The 22,976-nt window shown below is 41.7% G+C and overlaps 1 protein-coding gene across 2 annotated transcripts in view; it reads left to right on the forward strand.

Moving 5' to 3' along the window:
- Nelf-E (negative elongation factor E) overlaps nucleotides 1-22,976 on the forward strand; it is a 585,662-nt gene that overhangs the window by 531,721 nt on the left and 30,965 nt on the right. For both annotated transcript variants that reach the window (XM_068373903.1, XM_068373902.1), the window contains exon 6: nucleotides 21,853-21,964. In XM_068373903.1, coding sequence (XP_068230004.1) covers nucleotides 21,853-21,964 — 112 coding nt within the window. The remainder of the gene's footprint in view (nucleotides 1-21,852; nucleotides 21,965-22,976) is intronic.

Consider the following 22,976-nt stretch of genomic DNA (forward strand, 5'->3'; position numbering starts at 1 on the left):
CTAAGCGGATATAAACCTTTGTCCAATACGTGTTTTGAGCGGAGGACTGGTCGATATTTCATATTGACACAGTGATTCTTTTCGAACTTCGCTTTACCCAGTATTGGGTGAGACCACTATACTCGCTTGCCTGGGGTTCATACTTAGATATATGTACTCTTCGAGACTTTCCCAGAGTCTAGTAAGACTCTTCCCTGTTGGGGGCAGGAAGCTCTATCATGGTTTATGATTAGTTGAAAAGATGTATGACGGTAACATCTTAGGTCTCTAGGTCGCGTCGACTGGGGGAAATACTTCTGAGGAGTACGGCACATTTTGAGAATCCACAGATACAGTAATGCTCTGGTATACTTCCATCAGGACGACATGGCTTGAGCCCAAAAAACGGATTTTGAGCGAAGCGAAAAATCTATTTTTGGGTAAGATGGCCATGTCGTCCTGATGGACCCGCCCTTCCCTTTCAATGAAAGGGCCGTAGGACCCCTCCCTACATACAATATCTGTAGCACCTCGTGTTTCGCTACAAGGAATGCAGATGGCGCCAGAATCGGCGCAGGGCACGCTTACGAAACGGGAGAAGAGAAGGCCTTACGAACGGCTCTCCCCTTTTCTTTCTCGTTTTCGTTTTTTTGCCATTTGACCCCTACGAAGTGTTAACTCTGTTCGGGGTACAGATTGCCATGTGGCGTGTCAAGAATACGTCCTCTGATTTATACGATATCCCTGGCTCTTTTATTAGGGATACTCGCTCCAGGAGTTAGAATTCTGGGTACCTTAAGGTAAATTCTCTGGGAATATCGCCGTAGTTGTAATATACCCTAGGAAGCTACCTTAGAGGAACTTCCATCAGGACGCCATGGCCATCTTACCCAAAAATAGATTTTTCGCTTCGCTCAAAATCCGTTAATTCTTTAATATTGCGGGGTATGTTGTTAACTGATTAACTATCAGTGTATTGAAGGAAATCTCTTCTTTCAATATAGGATTGGTCTCAACAATAGACTGTGCCAGGATACACAAGGTATGTTGGAAAATAACTACTGTATAATATATACTATAGTTTTCTGTCTGCAGTATATACTATACTACAAATATACTGGCTACTGTATAATCATATACTGTAGTTCAGCCGGCATGTTGCCAGGTAGGCTAGCACCTGGCGGCACGGTCCGGCCGGCATGTCGCCGGCTGGGTAGTACCTGGCGGCACGGTCCAGCCGGCAGTTAGTACCTAACAGCACCAGTCCAGCCAGCAGTATTACCTGGCGGCACTAGCTGACAGAGAGAGAGAAAGCATGTAGTGAAGGGCTACCTTTTTAAATTGTTTGTTTACAATAAATAAGGGTGTAAGTACTATATCTTACTGCCTTCCTACAGAATGAGGGTTCAAATGGAAGGGGAGAATGCATCATTCAAGCTTCCATCCAGCCACAAATCTGTCGCCAGTCGCTGCTGGGAGGACTGAAGAACACTCAGCGGTTTAGGGGTCTCCCACCGGCAGTCGTCACCACAACCTTTCCCGGAGCTTTGCGTCCATAAGGGAAAGACTGAGTGACTATACAGATGGTTATGTAGGAGCCTGGCCGGCACCACAATATACTCGGCAAGCGGTGAGATTGTAGGACAACGGCCACAGGATTGCGATAGCTAGGCCATCGCTAAAGTACAGAGAGGGGCAGGGAAAAGGGTCCTGTATCCAGTGTAGAAGAAGGCGTCAGGATTGCTGCCACTTCCACACAAGGGTGAAACTTTGTTTCAGTATCGGCGGCAGAACAATAACTATTCTTAAGCCTAAGGTCTGCCGAAACAGGACTATTCTTGTAAACCGCAGGGGAGAATGGTGGCGGCATCATACTATCACTTCAAGTGTGGCCTAGGGAGGCTTAGCCTCCTATGCAAACAGCTCTAAGCCGGCAGGGGAGTGACTACTCACCCTGCTGCCCGGCCGCCGGTAGAAAGACTGAATATTCTGAGGTTCTGTTGAGAACCCACGCCGGGATACTCGCCGGCAAGGGTGGGAGACAGAAAACACTAGCCTAGTCAAGCCAGAGTGACCTACTCTATGGCAAGACCATGATAGGGTTGTCGGTTGTCCTGGACCTCTCTGCGGATCGTTCGTGCGATCCCCATCGGTGGATGCTCGCCCTTACAAAGGGCACATCCCAGTTCCTGACCATCCACCCTTCAGACCTGCCAACCTTCCATCACTGTTCCTGTTCCCGGTAAAGCCTCTTGAGGCTCTACCAAAGTGTGCAGCTGCGTGCCATCGCACTGCAGCTTGCCAACCTACAGGACATCAGCACTCGCAAGCAGCTTGTCATCAACAGACTGCGCGTCAGCGCTCTACTGCGCTTCGGCGCGCCCCTACACTGCTCGCCCTCATAGACGGCAGCTACATCATGCGCCTAGGCACCAACGCTTTCCTGTGCATCAGCGCTCTCCTGCGCGCCCACGCGCCCACGTGCCCATGGTCGCCTGCGTGCCCTGCGCTCACATGCCCAGGGTCGCCCACAATCTCCTTTGCGCCAGCGCTCTCATGCGCTTCAGCAATCTCCTACACGCCCACGATCTCCTACGCGCCAGCGCTCTCCTGCGTGCCAGTGCTCTCCTGCGCGCCAACGCTCTCCTGCGCGCCAGCACTCTCCCACGCGCCAACACTCACCTACACACCAGCGCTCTCCTGCACGCCAAATCTTTCCTGTGCACCAGCGCGCTCCCACGCGCCAGCACTCACCTGCATGTCAACGAGTTCCTGCGCGCCAGCACTCGCCGCCACGCCATCACTCTTCTGCGCGCACGTGCCATCTCACGCCTATGTGCTCTCCTGCGCGGCAGGTCTCTCCTGCGCGCACGCACCAGGACATGCGCGCCAGCAATCATCCGTACGCACACGCCAACACGAGCCCGCATGCGTGCGCCAACACTTATCAGCACGCCAGCTCTCGCCTGGCCAGGTCACCGTCGCCTCATTCCCCTCCCCACAAACGCATTTCAGCGCGCCCTTCTGGAGAAGGGAAACGTCAGAGTCGTAACACAGGCATTCAATCCTGCCCTGTCCGGCCACTCGTCAGAGCAGCCTATAGCTCTGGACTCGCGACACAGAACCATGGCTTCCTCTACCCCTTTGAAGAAGAAAAGAGGAGTTTCCGACGTGGTCAGGGTGAAGCTGACTCCGAGCAGACCATCAAGGCTAGTCCCTCCAGTATCTCCCCAGGGATACTCTCCCTTCCTGTCTGATGAGGAGGGTACTCAACCCCCTCCCTCACCAAGGGAATTGCATGAGGAGAGGCCCTCCTCCATTCCACCGTTGGAGGAAACCTCCCTTCATGCGGAGAGTTCCCCTCAGTCAGACATCAGGAGGGACACAACACTGGCCTTCGATGTTGGAGTTTTACCTCCTTCCTCGGAAGGAGTCCAAAGACTCCAAGACTCTGCCAAAGTCATCTGCCATGACTACAAGAACGGATACAGCCAGGCACTCGATGAATGTCCGCCACTCACCCCAAGAAGAGCTCTTGGGGATAGAAGAGGGAGACTTCGCTGCAAGTCCAACATCAGGGGGAGAGCAACAAGAGTCAACATGCATTATGGCATGTCCTGACTCTTATGAGGGTTCTCAATGGGTTTTGCGACCCAGAGATAACCCCTCGAGAGGGCATGGACACGGTCTTAGACTGTGTCTTCGGCACTCAGAAACCCTCAAAGACCAGTGCAGCCCTGCCCTGGTCTCAGGGGTTGAAGAGTGCCAGGGATAAGATCGCCCAACAGCTCTCCGACTTTGCCTCCTCCAACCGTGCCGGCTCTACGAACAAGCTCCTCCCACCTCCTCGTGTACAAAAGAGGAGGTACTTTGAGATCCTGGAGGAGCCCAGTTCAGCTCTTCCACTTCACCACTCTCTGGAAGAGCTAACCAGGGGAATCCCTCTTGAGAGACTCCAGCCAGCAGGTCTCGTTATTGGCGGCCGAAGTCCTTAACCGGGAAAAGGTCACTAAGTATGCGATGCAAGCTACTCCGTGGCTGGACGTCTGGTTAGGGACCTTGGGAATCCTGGTATGATCCGAGGATTTCTCCAAGGAGCGTACCAGGAAGGCAATGGAGACCTTTCTCCCCTCAGGCACTCGCACGATCGAGTTTCTTGCCCACCAAGTTTCGAACTTGTGGTCAAACACTATCTTAAAACGTCGAGATGCGGTGTCTGAGAGGTTCCACCAACGGGTCCCCAGCGTCGAGATAGATATGCTCAGACATTCCTCTCTAGAGAGAGCCCACCTGTTTGAGCCTAAGGACGTGGAACTTGCTGCTGAGAGGTGGAGGAATTTTCATCGAGATTCCCTCCTCCATAGGGCTTTGACATCCAAGCCCCATACACCTCCAGCACCTCAGCAGTCCCGTCCAACCAAGACCATGACGACGAAATAAGCAGTGAAGACAGTAGTGTCTAATAATCCCTTTCGGCAAAAAGTCCTTCAGGGGAGGAAAGAATCCTAGAGGGAGCAGCCGAGGCCGCAAATGCTAGGATAAGCACTCCCCCTGCATCTCTACCAGTGGGGGAATGCCTACAAAGTTGCTCAGACAGGTGGAAGCATCTCGGGGCCGATTCCTCGACAATCTCCGTGATTCGTCTAGGATATCGCGTCCCGTTTATGACTATTTTTAATAGCAAACAATAATTTTGATTAATAAAGCTTTTACTTTAAATTTTTAAACTTTTGCTTTTGTTAGTTTTCCATTCATATTATAATGAAATGTTCTATAAATCCATTAATTATACCAAAAATTAGTATTGATCAATAAAGTTTTTGCTTTAGATTTAAAAACTTTCTCTTTCCTGGGGGGGATAAAAGAAGAATGTGGATCCAAAGGCTCCTTACCTTCCATCTACTGAGTGGAAGGATATTTTCTTCCTTAAGGCGGCACCTGACTCGGTTTTGGGTTATTTTCAGCCTAAACCCATCCCAACCATCCAGCTACATGTGGATGAGGCATTAAGTGCTATGAGTTTAAACTTAGAAAACATGTCCACGGTTTCCTCTCTCTCTCTCCGGGTAGAGAATCGGCTCTACTTTCTACTGTGGAGTCAGATGAAGAACCTCTCCCTCCGGTGGAGGATTCTTACCTGCCTGAGTTGGATGATGATAGTGAGGCATCTGTTAGGGACTCAGCGGTATCTACTATATCAATTTCTACTACGACACTGGCCTCCCTGTCTACGACGACGACTACATCTTCTGTAACGGGAGCGGCTCCTGCTACTTTTCCACTTCCATCCCCTGTGGAGCCTGCGGAACCCAAAACCCCCTCAATTCCGAGTACATTGGGGAATTGGGGGGATTTGTCACTATTGGCTAACATGAAGGCTTTCATGGAGGGGACCCAGCAATACCATCGTATGATGTTCAAAGCCTTGCGTGAGGAGATACAGGCTTTGAAGTCACAGGAGGATCCGGGTAAGGATAAAGTCTTGCCCTCTCAGCTACCTTACTGTACGCAGCAGAATCCTACGAGGTATGCTGGTCACGCGGTACTTTCTGAGGGTATCCTCCACATTGGCGAAGGGCTAGGCTCTAGGCCAGTAGCCGATCTGGAATTTTATCCGGATATTGAGGCCTATCCCTTTTGCTAAGTGAGGTTAGCTGAAGGAGTTTCATTGAGGGATGATACCATCCCTAAAGAAACGATCCTTCTGGAACATAAAAGGGCTCAACACGGGGCAGTGAAGGAAATGAAGACAGCAGGGTGTATTAATACACAGCTAGGTGCCTTTGGTAAAAGGTTAGCCACCTTTGTGGCTCTGGACATGGTGGTCTTCCCTTTTGCCTCGAAGGGCTTCGTGGCTGTGGAGAAGGCCATGCGGGAAGGTAAGTCTCTCTCGGTGTTGGAAGAATGTAGACCTGTATCACTCATTCTTCCACATGATGCTGACCACTGGATGGATGTCCAGTTTACTTTTTCTGAAGGTTAACTGGATAAGGATGTAGCCAGTCACCAATTTAATGAGAAACTGCCCAGGATTCCTGAACACCTCCTTAAAGCTGAACTGGAGACTAGAGAGAGACTATCAGCTTCAATGTCTCTCCAGTGCTTCATGGAAATGATGATTGGGAATTTTACAGATGCCCCAGTCTTTTCCCTGTTAGCAAAAACTCATCTTGCTACCTTTATGAAGGATCCCTATGCTTTCTTTCAGGCTTGTAGAGTCTGTAGAGAACATGTTCTCGATTCAGCCACTATACGCCATGATCCGAAACGTCTCATCGACTCTTGTATATGAGGAAAGGACCTTTTTCCCCCAGAAACTAGTGAAAGAGGTTATAGATAAAGCTGCAGCCAAGAATAAGAGCCTGTTCCAAAAGTGGGGGATCTCTCTGAAGAGGAAATTCACCCCTGGGGTAGGACCACAGCCTAAGAGGTCCCGCAAACCAACTTATCTTAGGAGGTCGTTTGCTCCTTCCCCCGCCAACGTCCCTCAGACTGTTTTTGCTGTTCCTCATCCTGTGACGACATGGTCCCCGGTTTTCAACCTGGTGTATGAGCAGGGTCGTCGTCTTTTCGATCTCAAAAGAGAGAAAGAGGCAGCAGAGGCCGCTCTGACAGAGGAGGCAGATCCAGGGGTCACGGACATCGAGCCGGCAGAGGAGGAAGGGGTGCACTTCCTCAGCTCAAACAATGTGGATACAGTATTCCGGTAAGGGGACAGCTGACCTTATTCAAGGACCGGTGGTCATTCATTCCTTGGGCACAGAGCATCATTTCCAACGGGTTATGGTGGAAGTGGAAGCAACGACCTCCAAAGCTCTGGAGATTTTTCCAGAAGTTAACACCTCATCTAGAACAATATGTACAAGACCTTCTGAAGAAAAGTTATCCGTTGCATGAGATTATGAGATTTCAAGGTCGTCTATTTTGCGTGCCAAAGAACGATTCGAATATACCTCGAACTATTCTCGCCTTGTCCCGTCTAAACCTGTTCGTTCAGTGTGTCAAGTTCCGGATGCTGACTATTTCGCAGATACGGACCTTACTACCCCGGGAGGCTTACACCGTCTCTATAGATCTTACCGACGCTTATTGGCGTTTTCCGATAGGTCGACGCTTCTCCCCCTACCTTGGTTTCAGCCTGGAGCGAAAGGATTATGTATTTAGAGCTATGCCATAGCTCTGAGGATTTTCACGAAGGTTATCGATGCAGTCGTTCAACAACTTCGGGAAAAAGGCCTCCAACTAGTGGGGTACCTGGACGAGTGGCTAGTGTGGGCTCCTTCGGCACTGGAGTGCTTGGAAGCATCCTCTCAAGTTGTAAGGTTCCTTCAGTCTCTAGGGTTTCAGATCAACTTCAAGAAGTCAAGACTTGCCCCAGCTCAAGTTATCCTGTGGTTGGGGATTCATTGGAACTTACAGTCCCATTCCCTTTCTATACCCTCCAAGAGGAAAGAAATAGCGAAGTCAGTCCGGTCTCTGATCAAGTCGGGAAAATCCACCAGGCGACGCCAGGAGAGGATTCTAGGATCTTTGCAATTCGCCTCAGTAGCGAACCCTGTCCTCAAAGTACGGCTCAAAGATGCAAGCACAGTTTGGAAACGGAGAGCCTCCAAAGTTCTTCGCGACCATCAGAAGACCAAGACCCCGGCGTTACTCCGAAGACAACTTCGACCGTGATCCACTGCCAAAAGTCTGTCACAGACAATAACGTTGCGCTTTCCTCCTCCGGTAGTGGTTCTTAATACGGACGCCTCATAGTACGGTTGGGGGGATCATGCTCCACTCAGGAAAGTTCAAGGCGGTTGGTCCCAGAAATTTAAACAATTCCACATCAATATTCTGGAGACTATGGCAGTCTTCTTGTCCCCCAAAAAGTTACACGAAGAAGAACATTCACATTCATCTAGTCATCGACAGCAAAGTAATAGTTCATTGCATCAACAGGCAAGGGTCGAGGTCTCCTCAAATAAATAACGTAATGTTAGCTATCTTTACGTAGGCTCAGAGGAAAGGTTGGCATCTGTCAGCACCCCACCTTCACAGAGTAAGAAATGTGATGGCTGACTCCCTATCTCGGACAACCTCTAGAGACGGAGTGGTCTTTAGATGAAAAATCATTATCTTTCGTGCAGGATCAAGTCCCTGGACTTCAAATGGATCTGTTTGCGATGAGTCTCAACAAGAAACTTCCCTGCTATGTAGCACCGAATGTAGATCTAGCAGCACTGAGCATGGATGCGATGACCCTGGATTGGAATTGTCAGGCGAGGATTTACCTGTTTCCACCCTTCAATCTCCTCATGAAGGTTCTGGACAAGCTTTGATCGTTCAAAAGGACAGAGGCCCTGGTTGCTCCTCTGTGGCCTAAGAGCAACTGGTTTCCCATGGTGACAGAATTGAACCCCAAGTTGGTACCGTTGCCCAACCCGTTTTTGTCCCAGGAGGTACAGGGAAGGTTGTCTACGCTTCATCATGGAGAACGAACAACCTTCATCTCATGATTTTTTCACCTTAGCTCTGGAAAAGAGATTTTCTGGGCTCTGACCTGTGCCGCCCAGGGAAATGCTCCTTTTACCTAATTTCTAAGGTAATAACTGCTATGAATTTACCAGAGAAAAAATTGTATAGGAATGCTAGGTTGAACCTAGCTCGCTCACCTTAATAAGGTGTCGGTATAATACTGGGGCGTGATAAAATCACAACCAGAGGTCTCGTACCATTTAGATATCTCCTGTCAACATCCCCGAACAGCGAGGTGCCGTTCAACTTCCTAGCTCCGATCGCTACTACGAACGATCCCACCCACGCCAGTGACGTCACTACTTTTCATAGCACCTGCTTTGACGCTGTTATTCTTTTTTCGGTGTGTGATTTCCTTTGGATTACCTAGGATTTATCCCAGGATGTCGGATTTTACCGTTACTCCACCTAAGTTAAGTACCAGATCTATGAGTTTTGAGATTTTGGAGGTAGTCTTGCCCTTGGTTATTATTTTATCTCGGTTTTTATATTACGCGACCCCGCATCGGGTCCGCCATGATGGCTGGCTACCTCCTCTCTCTCTCTCTCTCTCTCTCTCTCTCTCTCTCTCTCTCTCTCTCTCTCTCTCTCTCTCTCTCTCTCTCTCTCTCTCTCTCTCTCTCTCTCTCGTTCTTAATGCTTTGCAATGAGTCTTCTATACTGATTGTTTCTCGTTCTGAACTTTTCTGGGTATCCACGGTTCACACCCCGTGTTATTTTATGCTATGGTATTGTTCTGTTATTACGATAACAGTTATTTTTATGATACTGTATTACGATATCGTAGTTCACTTTAGGTTGGCATGCCTGGTCGCCTTCGGGCGTTACTAGTTTTACTTCGTTTTACGTTTTTCTCGTTCGTAGTAGCAATCATATTAGCGTATACGTTATTTTACTAGTACAGTATTTTCTAGATCGTCGGGACTTTCGCGAGTCAGTTCTTTAGTTTTATGTTTTTTGTCGGCACCTCACCGACACCTTGTTATGTTGGTAGCCCTGCCTAGCTCGGTCTCCCCCGCGCTGTTAGGCTCGGTCTTCCCCTGCCTCTCCGTTCGTCCCTTCGTGCTATCTTACGTTTATTATCATCATTGTCCAGCATGCCTCCCTTTTTTCATTTTATTACCATATCAGTTATATTATTATTTCGTTATCCTAGTCTTTCCGTGTGATCATTTTGTCGTGGGTCTCAGTTCAGGTTGGTACGCCTGTTCTTTTGCCCCACTCGTTAGCCTCCTCCCCCCTCCTCCGCCTCGACACCCCCACTCCAGGGATGCCATCACTCGCTCTCATGTCGAGTCTCGGAGTCAGCTTTTGTGTTACGTATATCCCCTCTGGGGACATCGCTTAGCTCTGTCCCGGGCGGATCCTGATCGTGTGTGAGGCTTGTTATACATTATTTTTTCAGTACTTCCCCTACCCTTCCGTAGTTGTTTCTCCCCGCCGCCTCGATTGGCCATCGGTAGGCAGGAGGGATCCGGCTCGGTCTGGGATATTATGTTGTGTATATCCATATTTATGCACATTTCATTCCTGCTACTTCCTCCCAGTCCCGCACCTCAGGGACCCATTACAGATACCTCCATTTCTCCCTCCTCTTATGGTGTTCCGCACTTCACGGACTCCACGTGTCATTATATTTCCTTACGGGATCCCTGGACGTAGCCTTCGCCTTATCCCCATGTCGAGTTTGATTAGTTCCTTGTGCCGTCGACGGGTTTGACCCTCGACTCCCCCCCGTGTCCGCCTACTCCGATAGGTTTTCATGAGCCCTGGGCTCTCTCAGTTGTCTCCCCGGAGCCAACGTTACCTTTAACATTTGCGAACGGCTCGTGGCCTCCATGCCTACACGTCTAAACGAGGTGATAGATGCCCACGGGGGTTGGACCAGCTATTGACAAGGTCATTCATTTGTAACACCGCATTCTAAATCTTTATATTTACATGCAATATAATGCATGATGTGTATACAATAAAACTGTTTCCTTTGTTATCTATTTATTATTTTTACATGGAATATAACAAAAAATATATCTAATTATATTGTTACATATATCTTTATTTTGTTACATGTAATTTAACATAAAATAAATCAAATTTTTATTCATTTATCATTTTTTTTACATGCAATATGGTATAAAATGCCAATAATTGAAATGATAGCCATGTTAAAAAAAATAATGCTGGTAACTCAACAAAGTTATATATGTAAATCCTATACCAGAATAGGATATCCTATAGTATCTTCTCAGTCTAGAATAATCAATTATTGCCATTGCTAATTTTTAGCCATAATGAATAAAAACATCAGCTACAGAACTTGGCGTGTATAATTTATGGGCAACGTATACATGTATAGTCCAACCTAAAGACGTGGCCTGAGCTGGTTTTACATATTGATACTAATTGCCCAAAGAATCCATAACCCACCAGTTTGGGGAAATTAGATGGTCTCCGCCATTTCAAAAACCAAACCAACATGCAAGAAAAGTATAAGATCAAAATTAGACTTATTTCTTCCGGTTATATATAGGTTTCTACTGCAAGCTTATAAAATTATTATAAAATTAAAATTTCCCTTGTCAAAATTGTCCAAGGTAACTAAGTTTTGGTAGTTATGGATATCATATTTATTAATTTGAGTGACAATTGTCGGAAAATTATGAATCGCACAACTATAAATAGCTTCATTCTTTACAAACTGAACCAAAAACAACACCTAAATAGCAAATGGACGGACAGCAATCCCTAATAGCCACAATTAATGACAATGGTATCAACAAAGTTGTGATTGATCTCACTCATGTTTCTTAATCAAAGATGCCTGCTCGCCTATGAGGTGTGTGGTCGGTTCCTAACCGCATGAATTTGAAAAAAAAAAAATAAATAAATAAATAAATCCTTATTATACACAGGTTTACTTTTTTCTGGAAAAAAAAAAAGTAACACAGCAATTGTCCTAGAAGCCTTTTTTATTTTTTCATTTACTACATATCAAATCACTTTATATCATTGCATAGTAAGTAATAATAATAATAATAATAATAATAATTTAAGTGGTTTTCTCTTGTATTTCAACACTTCAGGGGTGCAAGAATTTCATGCTAATTTGAAAAGAGAGCATGCATTGAAAAAGGTTAACCACCACAAATCGCTATGAGAGTTCATGAAATAGAATAAGACATTGGTTCCTTACTGCTGTTACGATTCAAGAAAAAGGAATATGACGGGGTGTTTTCAGTAAAATAACAAACAATCCATAACCAAACCACTATTGGATAAAAAAAATAAAAAAAAAAAACACGTGACCAGCGACTACGCCTAAAATTCAACCAATATCACACATGGTTTGGGTTTGGTTTTGTGTTTAGTTGGTCACTGAACAGCTTTGGGACATGGAATCTTCACCCTAAAGAAATACAAATCCAACACAAGCTTGCAAAGAAGTTAAAAGTTTTGTGTGATCCTTTGGACACTCCCCCCAGATGCTGAAGCCTTGACGAGGATGGGGGGGCTTAGGGATTAGCAGCTGGGCTCTAATGAACAGTGGGAACTATTTCCCATTGGACCTCGGTGCCCAGCTGTCGATTCAACTAAATCAGTCAGCACTTTCTCTTTTACTTTTGATTATTTCTTTTTTTCTCCCATCTCGTCCTTTTGGGCTCGATATTGTTGACGACTTTGGCATGTTCGATTTTACTTTGGATGCTGCTTTGGATTTGGCACAGTGTGGGATGGACTGCATTCCATCTCAACCTGTGCCAATTTAGATGCCATCACCCTCTGGCAGACCCCATTGGGTGCAGACCAAGTCTGTTAAGAGTCGGGCTCCAGTGATCCGGTCTTAAGTCACCCATATTTGCGGGTAATGGGTGACGCCAGGCATTGGAGTCGACGGTGGGAGGGGCTAACTACCCCCACTGACCAGTGTACGCCCACCTTAAGAGAGGCAGCCCCTCTCTAATAGAGGACTGGTCCCCGCTGAAGCCTCTTCTCGTGTTGGGCCACATGGGATAGGAGGACTGACATCCTCCGATAAGAGGTGGATAACCCGGCTTGCTTTTTCAAAAAAACCCAACACCTCTGTTGACGACCTGGAAAATACAAACATGGACCTCGGTACAGACAGCTCCAACTCGGGTTCTAACATTGTAACGTTAGAACCTTATTCACGTCATGTGAATAATAAAACGCTAGAGAAGAAGAGAGAGAGAGAGTGAAAAATGATGACAGTACAGAAAGATATAGAAAAGTAGAAGTATTACCTGGTCACTATGAAGTAGTGAATTATGAAAAATTTTTTATCTTGGAATTTGAAAACGGAAGAAATGAGCGTATAAATGTTTTTAAAGCTAATAGAGAAATAGTTAATTTATGTGGAGGGCAGCCAAAAATTTTACCCCAGGGAAATGGAAGTCTCTTGATAGAGACACTGTCCCCATTACAAGGTGAAAGGTTAAAAACACTTACAACATTGAATGGTCATAGCGTAAAATGCGTTTCACACCCTACTTTCAACCAGAGTAGAGGTGTGATATATGCTCCAGAATTGTTGGATATAGAGGAGAAAGAAATAGAGGATGAACTGAAAAGTCAAGGAGTAGTTAAAGTAGTCAGAATGAGAAAGAGAGTTGGAGAACAACGTATCCCTCTTGCTACTCTGATTATAACATTTGATCAATGCCGATTACCAAATGTTATAAAAGCTGGATGGCTATCTTTGAAGGTAAAACCATATATCCCGTCACCATTGCGATGTTATCATTGCCAAATGTATGGCCATTTAAGCCAGAAATGTAAAGAAAAACTAAACAATAAGCCAGCTGTTTGTGCCAACTGTGGAAAAAGTAGTCATGGAGTATGCATAGAAAACCCTAATTGCATACATTGTGGGGAAGCACACCCAGCTACATCTAAAAGCTGTGTAAAGTTTATTTTTGAAAAAGAAATTCAGGCCATTAGGACCATGGAAAGGGTTACTTTTAAAGAGGCTCGTAAAAGAGCTCTTGAAAAGCAAATAAGACCAGGGCAACCTTTTTCAATGGTTCTGAAGAAAAACTTGTCAAACCACACAGACGAAAATTATATCTCTACTTCTAAGATAAAGAAACAAATGAAAGTAGTTAAAGAGGTTGAAAGTCCCATCGAAAATCTATATCCAGAAATTGTGGAAAAATCAAAACGGACACTTAAAGATCTGAAAATTATTCAAAAGCCAACTACTCCGATTTTAAACAAAAGTACAAACCTCTCACAGGCCGTTTCCTTGCCTGATCTGATGGAGGTTGCACTCGAAACCAATTTACCTGGTGAACCCGTAGTGGGGAAGGTGCAAAAACCTGACAGATCACAACCTTTTAATCGAAAAAGAGAGAGACCTCCCTCCCTCTCTCCTCCTACCATAAGAAACATTAAAGTCACGACTTCCAATAAATATGATATCTTGTCTGCTGATGTTTCTGAACAACTAGAAGGTAAATTGAACCAATCAGAAATTCAAGTTGAGGTCCACCATCCTCCTCAACAATTAGATCAAAAGGACACAAAGAAAAAGAGAAACACAAAACCCACTATATCAAGATCCTCTCTAGAGTTACCTCCGGGAAACATTGTTAGATCAAATAGTGCCATTGGGAAGACTTCATCTAAGGTGTCTTCCAAAAAATAAAACATAGTTTTTTCCTCCATTCTGCAATGGAATTGCCAGGGTTTAAGGGCGAAATATGAACAACTTAAGCTCCTCATACGTGAGCACTCCCCTATAACAGTATGTCTACAAGAAAGCAAGCTCGATGCTAATACTCCTTGTCCTCGAGAGTATGTTAGCTATAGGACACCATATGATCAACGAGCAGGGAGCCATGGGGGAAGTCTTATATACATTCGTCGAGATGTTCCCCAAATATCTTTGTCTATCTGTACCCCTCTGCAGGCAGTGGCTGTACAGATTGATATAGGGAGAAAATACACAATCTGTTCTCTTTACTTGCCTCCAAATGATAACATCTCATATGATAATATAGTAGAGGTGATTAAACAACTCCCACAACCCTTTATCTTACTAGGAGACCTTAATAGTAGACATCCTTTATGGGGTGATGTTTTAGCAAATGCAAGGGGTAATATTATATCGTCAATTTTGGAGAATGAAGATGTCGGACTCCTCAATACAGGAGAGCCCACACATTTTCATGTACAGACAGGTACCTTGTCCTGCATTGACCTATCAGTTGCAAGCTCTAACTGTCTTCTCGATTTTAATTGGAGAACATTAGATGATTGGCATACTAGTGATCATGCACCAATCATTATAAACACCAACAATGGTCCACCTTTACAAAGATCACCTCGATGGAATCTTGATAAGGCGGACTGGAATAGATTTCGGGAGTTAAGTGAAATTGAAGGAAATGCAGAACAGTTTGAAAGTGTTGATGATGCCATAGACTTACTTAATGGAACTCTTCACACAGCAGGAGTGAATTCCATTCCCAAAACAACTGGGATATTCAGACGACGACCAGTCCCCTGGTGGTCGTCAGAACTAACTGCCCTGCACAGAGCCACAAGAAAGTCTTTAACTCGATTGCGCATGCACCGTAATGAGGAGAATTTAGTCATTTACAAGAAATGTAGAGCACAGTTCCGCCGTGCCATGAAAGAAGCTAGGCGCCAGTCTTGGATGTCCTTTGTTTCCTCCATTAACAGTAGAACACCAACATCATCTGTGTGGAGGAAAGTAAAAAAGATAGCAGGAAAATTCACCCCAAACCCACCACCAGTGTTAAAGATAAATGGCCAGTATATGACTGGAGCAACCGAAGTTAGCAATGCCCTGGCTGACCATTTCTCAAATGTATCGTGCAAGTGTCAAGCAGCTCCTGGTCACCAGTATAGGAGCAATGAAGAAAAGAAAGTTTTAAACTTCGCAACAAGAAAGCAAGAGTCATACAATTCTCCTTTTACTGAAAGAGAATTTGATTCTGCTCTTGCTACTTGTAACGATACAGCCCCTGGACCCGATGGAATTCCATATGCAATGATTAAACATGTACCTTATAATACAAAGTTATTTATTTTAAGCATTTTTAATAGAATATGGCATGATCATAGTTATCCAAGTGTTTGGGAACTAGCCATTATTTTAGCCTTTTTAAAACCCGGTAAGGACAAGTTTTTAGCAGCAAACTACCGACCTATTGCATTGACATCTTGTTTATGTAAAATCATGGAGAAGATGGTCAATGCAAGACTGATTTGGTACCTTGAAAAGAAGAATATTTTATCACCCATTCAATGTGGATTCAGGAAAATGCACTCAACGACTGATGTGCTGATACAACTTGAGTCCTCCATTTGTGAAGCCTTTGCTTCCAAACAGCACCATGTTACAGTTTTTTTTTATCTTGAAAAGGCATATGATACCACATGGAGATACGGTATACTTAAAAGAATCCATGAGTGCGGATTGAGAGGTGAGCTACCACTATTCATCCAGTCATTTCTTTCACATAGAGTTTTCCAAGTGAGAGTTGGGGAAGCTCTATCACAGAGTAAATGCCAGGAAGAAGGAGTTCCTCAGGGGAGTGTGCTGAGTGTAACCCTTTTTGCACTAGCAATTAATGGGATATCCTCAGTCATTCCCCGGGATGTTCTTGCAACATTATTTGTGGATGATCTCTCCATATCATTTGCTGGAGCCAGAATGGCAATGGTTGAGAGAAAAATCCAACTCTCTATTGATAAAATTATCCATTGGGCCGATATGAATGGATTTAAGTTCTCAACAAGTAAAACTACAATTGTCCATTTCTGTCGTATACGGGGAGTACATCCAGACCCGGATATATACATCAAAGGTCAACGGATCCCATGTGCAAGTGAAGCCAAATTTTTAGGGTTGATATTTGATTGTAGGCTTACATGGGTTTCTCACTTAAAAACATTAAAAGCTAAATGTGTTGAAGCTATGAATCTTTTAAAAGTCTTGTCCCATACATCATGGGGGGCAGACCGCAATACAATTTTAAAATTATACAAGGCCTTGATATTTTCCAAAATTAGTTATGGATGCGAAATATACTCCTCAGCAACCCCAAGCCGGTTAAAAATACTAGATTCAATACATCATGCTAGCATTAGATTGTCCACAGGAGCCTTTAGAACCTCCCCTATCACAAGTCTCCTTGTTGATGCTGGGGAGTTGCCTCTGGACCTTTACCGAATGTCCTCTATTATTCGGTATTGGTTTAGATTGCAAAGACTCCCCAATTCTTCAGCCTTTCAAACTGCAAGCCTTGTAAGGAACTCAACCTACTTTGAGTTGCACCCAAAATCTCCTCAACCCTTTGGGTTTCGGGTTAACCAATTATTAAACAATCTGGATATGATTAGAAATAAGGTGCTTCCATTCAAGGTATCATCAACACCTCCATGGAAATTACCTGACATATCTTTTTGTAGATACTTTATTGGAGTTAAGAAGAATTTGACTGACTTAGAATCCAGGTCTCTTTTTATGGAACATGTCGAAGAACATAGGGGATCGACTTTTATATATACTGATGGCTCCAAATCTGATGCTGGCGTTGGATTTGGAGTACATAGTAATGATTTTAATTGTAGAGGTGCACTTCCTCTAACAGCTTCCATATTTACTGCCGAACTGTATGGCATATTAACCGCTATTGAGAAAATAGCTTTGGAAAAGGAGGGTAATTTTACAATTTTTAGTGATGCAAGGAGTGTTCTTCAAGCTTTAGAAGTTTTTAATTCTAGTAACCCTCTAGTTTTAAAGATTTTAGAATGGCTTTTTATTATTGGACGGAAAGGTATAACTGTTCGATTTTGTTGGGTTCCAGCACATGTAGGTGTGTCTGGGAATGAGAAGGCAGATTTACTGGCGAAGAATGCGGCATCCGAGTTGCTACCAAGGAGGTATCCCATTCCATGTAACGATTTCCTACCTTACATCAAGAAATTGGTATGTGATAAATGGCAACAGCACTGGGATAGTCAAGATGGCAATAAAATGAGGGAAGTAACAAATATCATATCACCTTGGAGGTATAACATGATTCCCCGAAAATGGGAGACGACTCTTTGTCGTCTCCGTATTGGTCACACACGGTTGACACACGAGTTTCTGCTGAAGGGCCAACACCAACCGTATTGCGAGGACTGCTTAGTACCTTTAACAGTGAGGCATTTGTTGACCGAATGCCCTAATTTTACTAACTTAAGAAATAGATATCTGTTTGAGGCTCGAGGTGAGGATGGCAGGTTTATCCTTGCCAAGATTCTTGGACATGATGTGTCTTACTATGCGAGCGGAATTTTTAGATTTATTTCAGAAGCAGGTCTTCTGAAAACTATTTAACTATTGTAAGGACTTCTTAATTTTTTTTTATGGTTTTAATCGAATTTGCTTTTAATTTTCATATACAGTAAATGGTATCGGCGTCAATGACCTTAGATGTCAGGATGCCAGAAAACTTTCAATCAATCAATCAATCCTTTGGACACTTCCAAATAATGTAAATATTGGATAAAGGTAATATATATATATATATATATATATATATATATATATATATATATATATATATATATATATATATATATATATATATATATATACTGTACATACATACATACATACATACATACATATATATATATATATATATATATATATATATATATATATATATATATATATATATATATATATTACCTTTATCCAATATTTACATTATTTGGAAGTGTCCAAAGGATCACACAAAACTTTTAACTTCTTTGCAAGCTTGTGTTGGATTTGTATTTCTTTAGGGTGAAGATTCCATGTCCCAAAGCTGTTCAGTGACCAACTAAACACAAAACCAAACCCAAACCATGTGTGATATTGGTTGAATTTTAGGCGTAGTCGCTGGTCACGTGTTTTTTTTTTTTATTTTTTTTATCCAATAGTGGTTTGGTTATGGAATGTTTGTTATTTTACTGAAAACACCCCGTCATATATATATATATATATATATATATATATATATATATATATATATATATATATATATATACATATATATATACATATATACATATACATATACATATATATATATACATATATATATACATATATATATACATATATATATATATATATATATATATATATATATATATATATATATATATATATATATATATACATATATACATATATATATATATATATATATATACATATATATATATATATATATATATATATATATATATATATTTATATATATATATATATATATATATATATATATATATATATATATATATATATATACAGAGAGGGGGAGAGAGAGAGAGAGAGGGTTCCAAGAATTTTGGATGTCTAAATGACTTTAAAGTCCATCCACCGAGACTATTTGCTCTTTGGTAGAGCGATTTAGTTTAAGCATTTGGAGAGTTCTTATGATCTTATCTAACTTATCCTTGAACTCTCTCTCTCTCTCTCTCTCTCTCTCTCTCTCTCTCTCTCTCTCTCTCTCTCTCTCTCTCTCTCTCTCTCTCATATGAATTCAAATATATAAGTGTGATTATATTTTTTTGATAATTTTTCACGAAAACTATAGCATTTCTTAAAAGAATAAGAGATAAGACCTCTCAATCTCATATATATATATATATATATATATATATATATATATATATATATATATATATATATATATATATATATATAATATATATATATATATATAATTTCATTCATCATCGCATTTCATTGAGTGATATCGGTAATTTCCCTCCTCCTGACATTCGAACCATTCTAACGACGTCTCGGTTGTTTCACTTCGTCCACCTTTCAGGGAAAGAAGGGCATGATCTCTCCAAGTCGGGTCTGGCCAGGCAACACCGGTTTTGTTGATGGGTGTACTTCACACCGTTTATTACCACCAAAAAAAATCGGATAACGTTCAAACAAACATTTGAAAAATTGCCTATTTGAACAATTGCCTATTTGAACAATTGCTTATTTGAATAAGTGCCTGTTTGAACAATTGCCTATTAGCATAAGGTTCAAACAACATTTTGAATATTTATCATTTCGTATAATTATCCTTTCGAATAACTTTCTTTCGAACAATTTTCTATTTGAATAGCTGTTTTTCGAATAATAGTTTTAGAATAATTGTTTTTGATTAATTGTTTTTGAATAATATTCATGATACGCTCTAAACATCAATTCTACAATTTGTTTTATTTCTATACCGCACACTGCCTTCATAAAATATTTATTTTCCTGACAGCTGTTAGTGGTAGATTTGGTTAAGCCCATAGCTTTTTTTCCTTTTCTCAAGCAATTAGTATGGTGTTTCATATTTTGAGCAAGTCTCCCTTTCATCATAAAGGATTGCAAGCCTCGGAATAATTTCCTCACGTTTAGTTTATTCCTTGATGGCCAAAGACTTCCCCATGTCAACGGAAGAAACACTGCACTACACGATTGTCATTGGTGCGGCAAAATATGCAAAGCTCTTGATCAAAAGTTTTTCTCTAGTTTTAGATAAAGAAACTTGCTACTTGTTCTCGCACATTTCTTACTTTCTGCAGCTGATTCTGTGTCATTCTCCTACTTCCTCTGAGCTCTATTCAGGAGAATGTTATGTCAAAGAGACTGGAAACATATTCTATGGTAGATGTATTTTGTGTCGTTAGATAATATTAGATCTCTCACTTGGTTTAGAATATCCAAATTATATTAGATTTTATTGTTTAGAATATCCAAATTATATTAGATTTTATTCAGTCTTCACAAAAACATTTTATGGTCTCCAAAGACTTTTAACTTACAACGAAATAAGGACCACTGCCTAACTTGGCAAATGATAAATCCATCCAGTCTTCAAAGTTGATATAGATTAGCTGTCAACTGATGTATCTACTCCTCACCTGTTGTTTAGAACCTGCAAAGAAATTTTAAAGATTTGTACCATTTTTTAGCCTCTGGAGTAACAAAGTTAAGGCATTGAATTTTGTTTAAGTAAAGTTTTGTATACAAAATAAGAATGCTCGCAGAAATATAGTTTGGGATCAGGGTTGCCAGGTTGGCCTTTTTTCAGGCCAAACACTTCAAAATTTGGCTTTTTCTTAAATTGGTTGGCCGTTAGCAATATCATAAAAAGAAAGTTTGGCCTAAATGTTATATTTTTGGCTATGTTTTATTAATGGGTTGGCCTTTCAAAGCTTCTGTTGATCAGAAGTTGGGCTTTTCTCACTTAAAAACCTGGCAAACCTGTTTGGGATTTATCTAGCATATGTAGCTTCCCATATTATTACACCCAATATTATTCATAAGTTTAAAACATTGGCATTTCAAGAACACTTTCATTGAAACTCAACATCATATTTTATTCCACATAGGTATTAGGTTGCCGAGGGTGTCAGCCACCCGATGAGATACTACCGCAAGAGAGTTATTGAGTCCTTTGATGGGCCAGACAGTACTGGTTTCAGCTCATTTTTCTTTTAACTACACATACACTGAATATTCTGACCTATTCTTTCCACATTTTCCAGTGGCCTCATACCCCTGACAACACTGAGATTATTAAACAATTATTCTTTGTTCAAAAGGGCAACTACTGCATTGTATTTGTTCAGTGGCTATTTTCCTCTTGGTAAGGGTATAAGAGACTTAGCTATGGTAAGCAGCTCATTTAGGAGAAGGACACTCCAAAATCAAATTATTGTTCTCTAGTCTTGGGTATTGCCATAGCCTCTGTACCATGGTCTTCCACTGTCTTGGGTTAGAGTTCTTTGCTTAAGGCTACACTTAGCCACACTGTTCTGTTATAATTTTCTTCCTCTAGATTTTTAAAGTTTTTATAGCTTATGTAGGAAAGATCTATTATAATGTTATTACTGTTCTTAAAATATTTTATTTTAATTGGTCATTACTTCTTTTGTAGTTTATTTCCTTGTTTCCTTTCCTCACTGGGCTATTTTTCCCTGTTAGAGTGGCTTATAGCATTTTGCTTTTCCAACTAGGGTTGTAACTTAGTTAATGATAAGGATAATACTGACAACTGCACCTAAGGAATTTGTAATGAAACTAGAGTTGGTAAAAACAAAAAAGAATATAGTGCCCTGATATGAACAAATACTGCCTAACCAGTAATGCAAAATGAAATTTCCTCGGATCTTCCAATTGAAAATCCCTATTAATAATGTTTTCCAATGTTAACTATTTTTATCCATTGTGTATTTATCAGTATTCAGTTGCCAAGTGGTCTTGCAAATTTTTATTAATGTTGTTATTTGTAATAAGCCATCCAAGTAACTTTTGTCTTGCAGATGAATGGTAGCATTGTTCGTGGAATCCAGCTTAAAGTATCACTTGCTCGCCGTCAGCCAGTAATTGATCCAATAAATGATGCTTCTTCATCCGCTACCTGGTCAACAATTGGTAAGATTAATTACATTTATTTCTCTGATATAAGTTTGGATTTATACTGGATATATAGTTGAGATGGTTCTAGGTAAATTCCACTAAGGAAAATTACACTTCAGTAAATTCCACTAGGTAAATTTCTTGATTGGTAAAATTCAGTACAACATATTCCATGAAGGTAAATTCCTCTAGATTATATTATGAAAAAAGGGGGGGCCTTAGTCCTTCTTCAGTCTCAAGGTTATTGCAAAGTTTCCACAAATTTGGATGTGTAGATGTTTTTGATGATTGCAAAACATTGTGAGAGCCTTCTTCCAAATTATTTGCTCTTGACAAGTCATGTAAAATGTGGTAGCATAATTCCAGAGTTGAATAGGAAACTGCAGGGTTACTTTTCATCGCCGAACACATCATCCTCTTGTAGTTCCAATGTTTGAATTCTCAAAACAAATTATGAACTTAGAAGGGATGCTTTCTTCATCAGACAAATCTTCGAATCCATTGACAATGTCTTCATTTGGCAAAAATGCTAAAGGGCATAAACACTTGTTTTTTAGCTATAAACTGCCGTCTGTGTTGTATCGCATACTTTCACGAAGTGCACTTATCTTTCACTAAATAAACTGTCTGAGATAAAAAAGTACACTCTATTACCTCTAAATGTGAAAATACAGAAACAAATGAATAATGGATATCTTTTTTTCAAAGTTCATCATAAGACAGGTTACAGATTGACAAAAGACGATGATATGGGGCTTCTTTTTTTTTTGTCAGGAAGTAACGTAGATATCCTGGGCACACTGACCCTCCAATAATGAAAATTAGCATGAAAAGTTGACACCACAAATTAGGAAACACTTTATAGGTGCCATCGCAGGCCCAATTTTCAGAACTTTCTAAATCATCCAATCCTTTTTTTTTTGGATGAAAAAAAAAATTTTAATTCTGTCAGCATCATCAAGGACAAGGACCTATTTTCTAACTACATAACCCTGTCCTACAAGATGGAAGTACTGGAATTCCTAAA

This window comes from Palaemon carinicauda, chromosome 5 (assembly GCF_036898095.1).
Source record: "Palaemon carinicauda isolate YSFRI2023 chromosome 5, ASM3689809v2, whole genome shotgun sequence".
Lineage (NCBI taxonomy): Eukaryota > Metazoa > Arthropoda > Malacostraca > Decapoda > Palaemonidae > Palaemon > Palaemon carinicauda.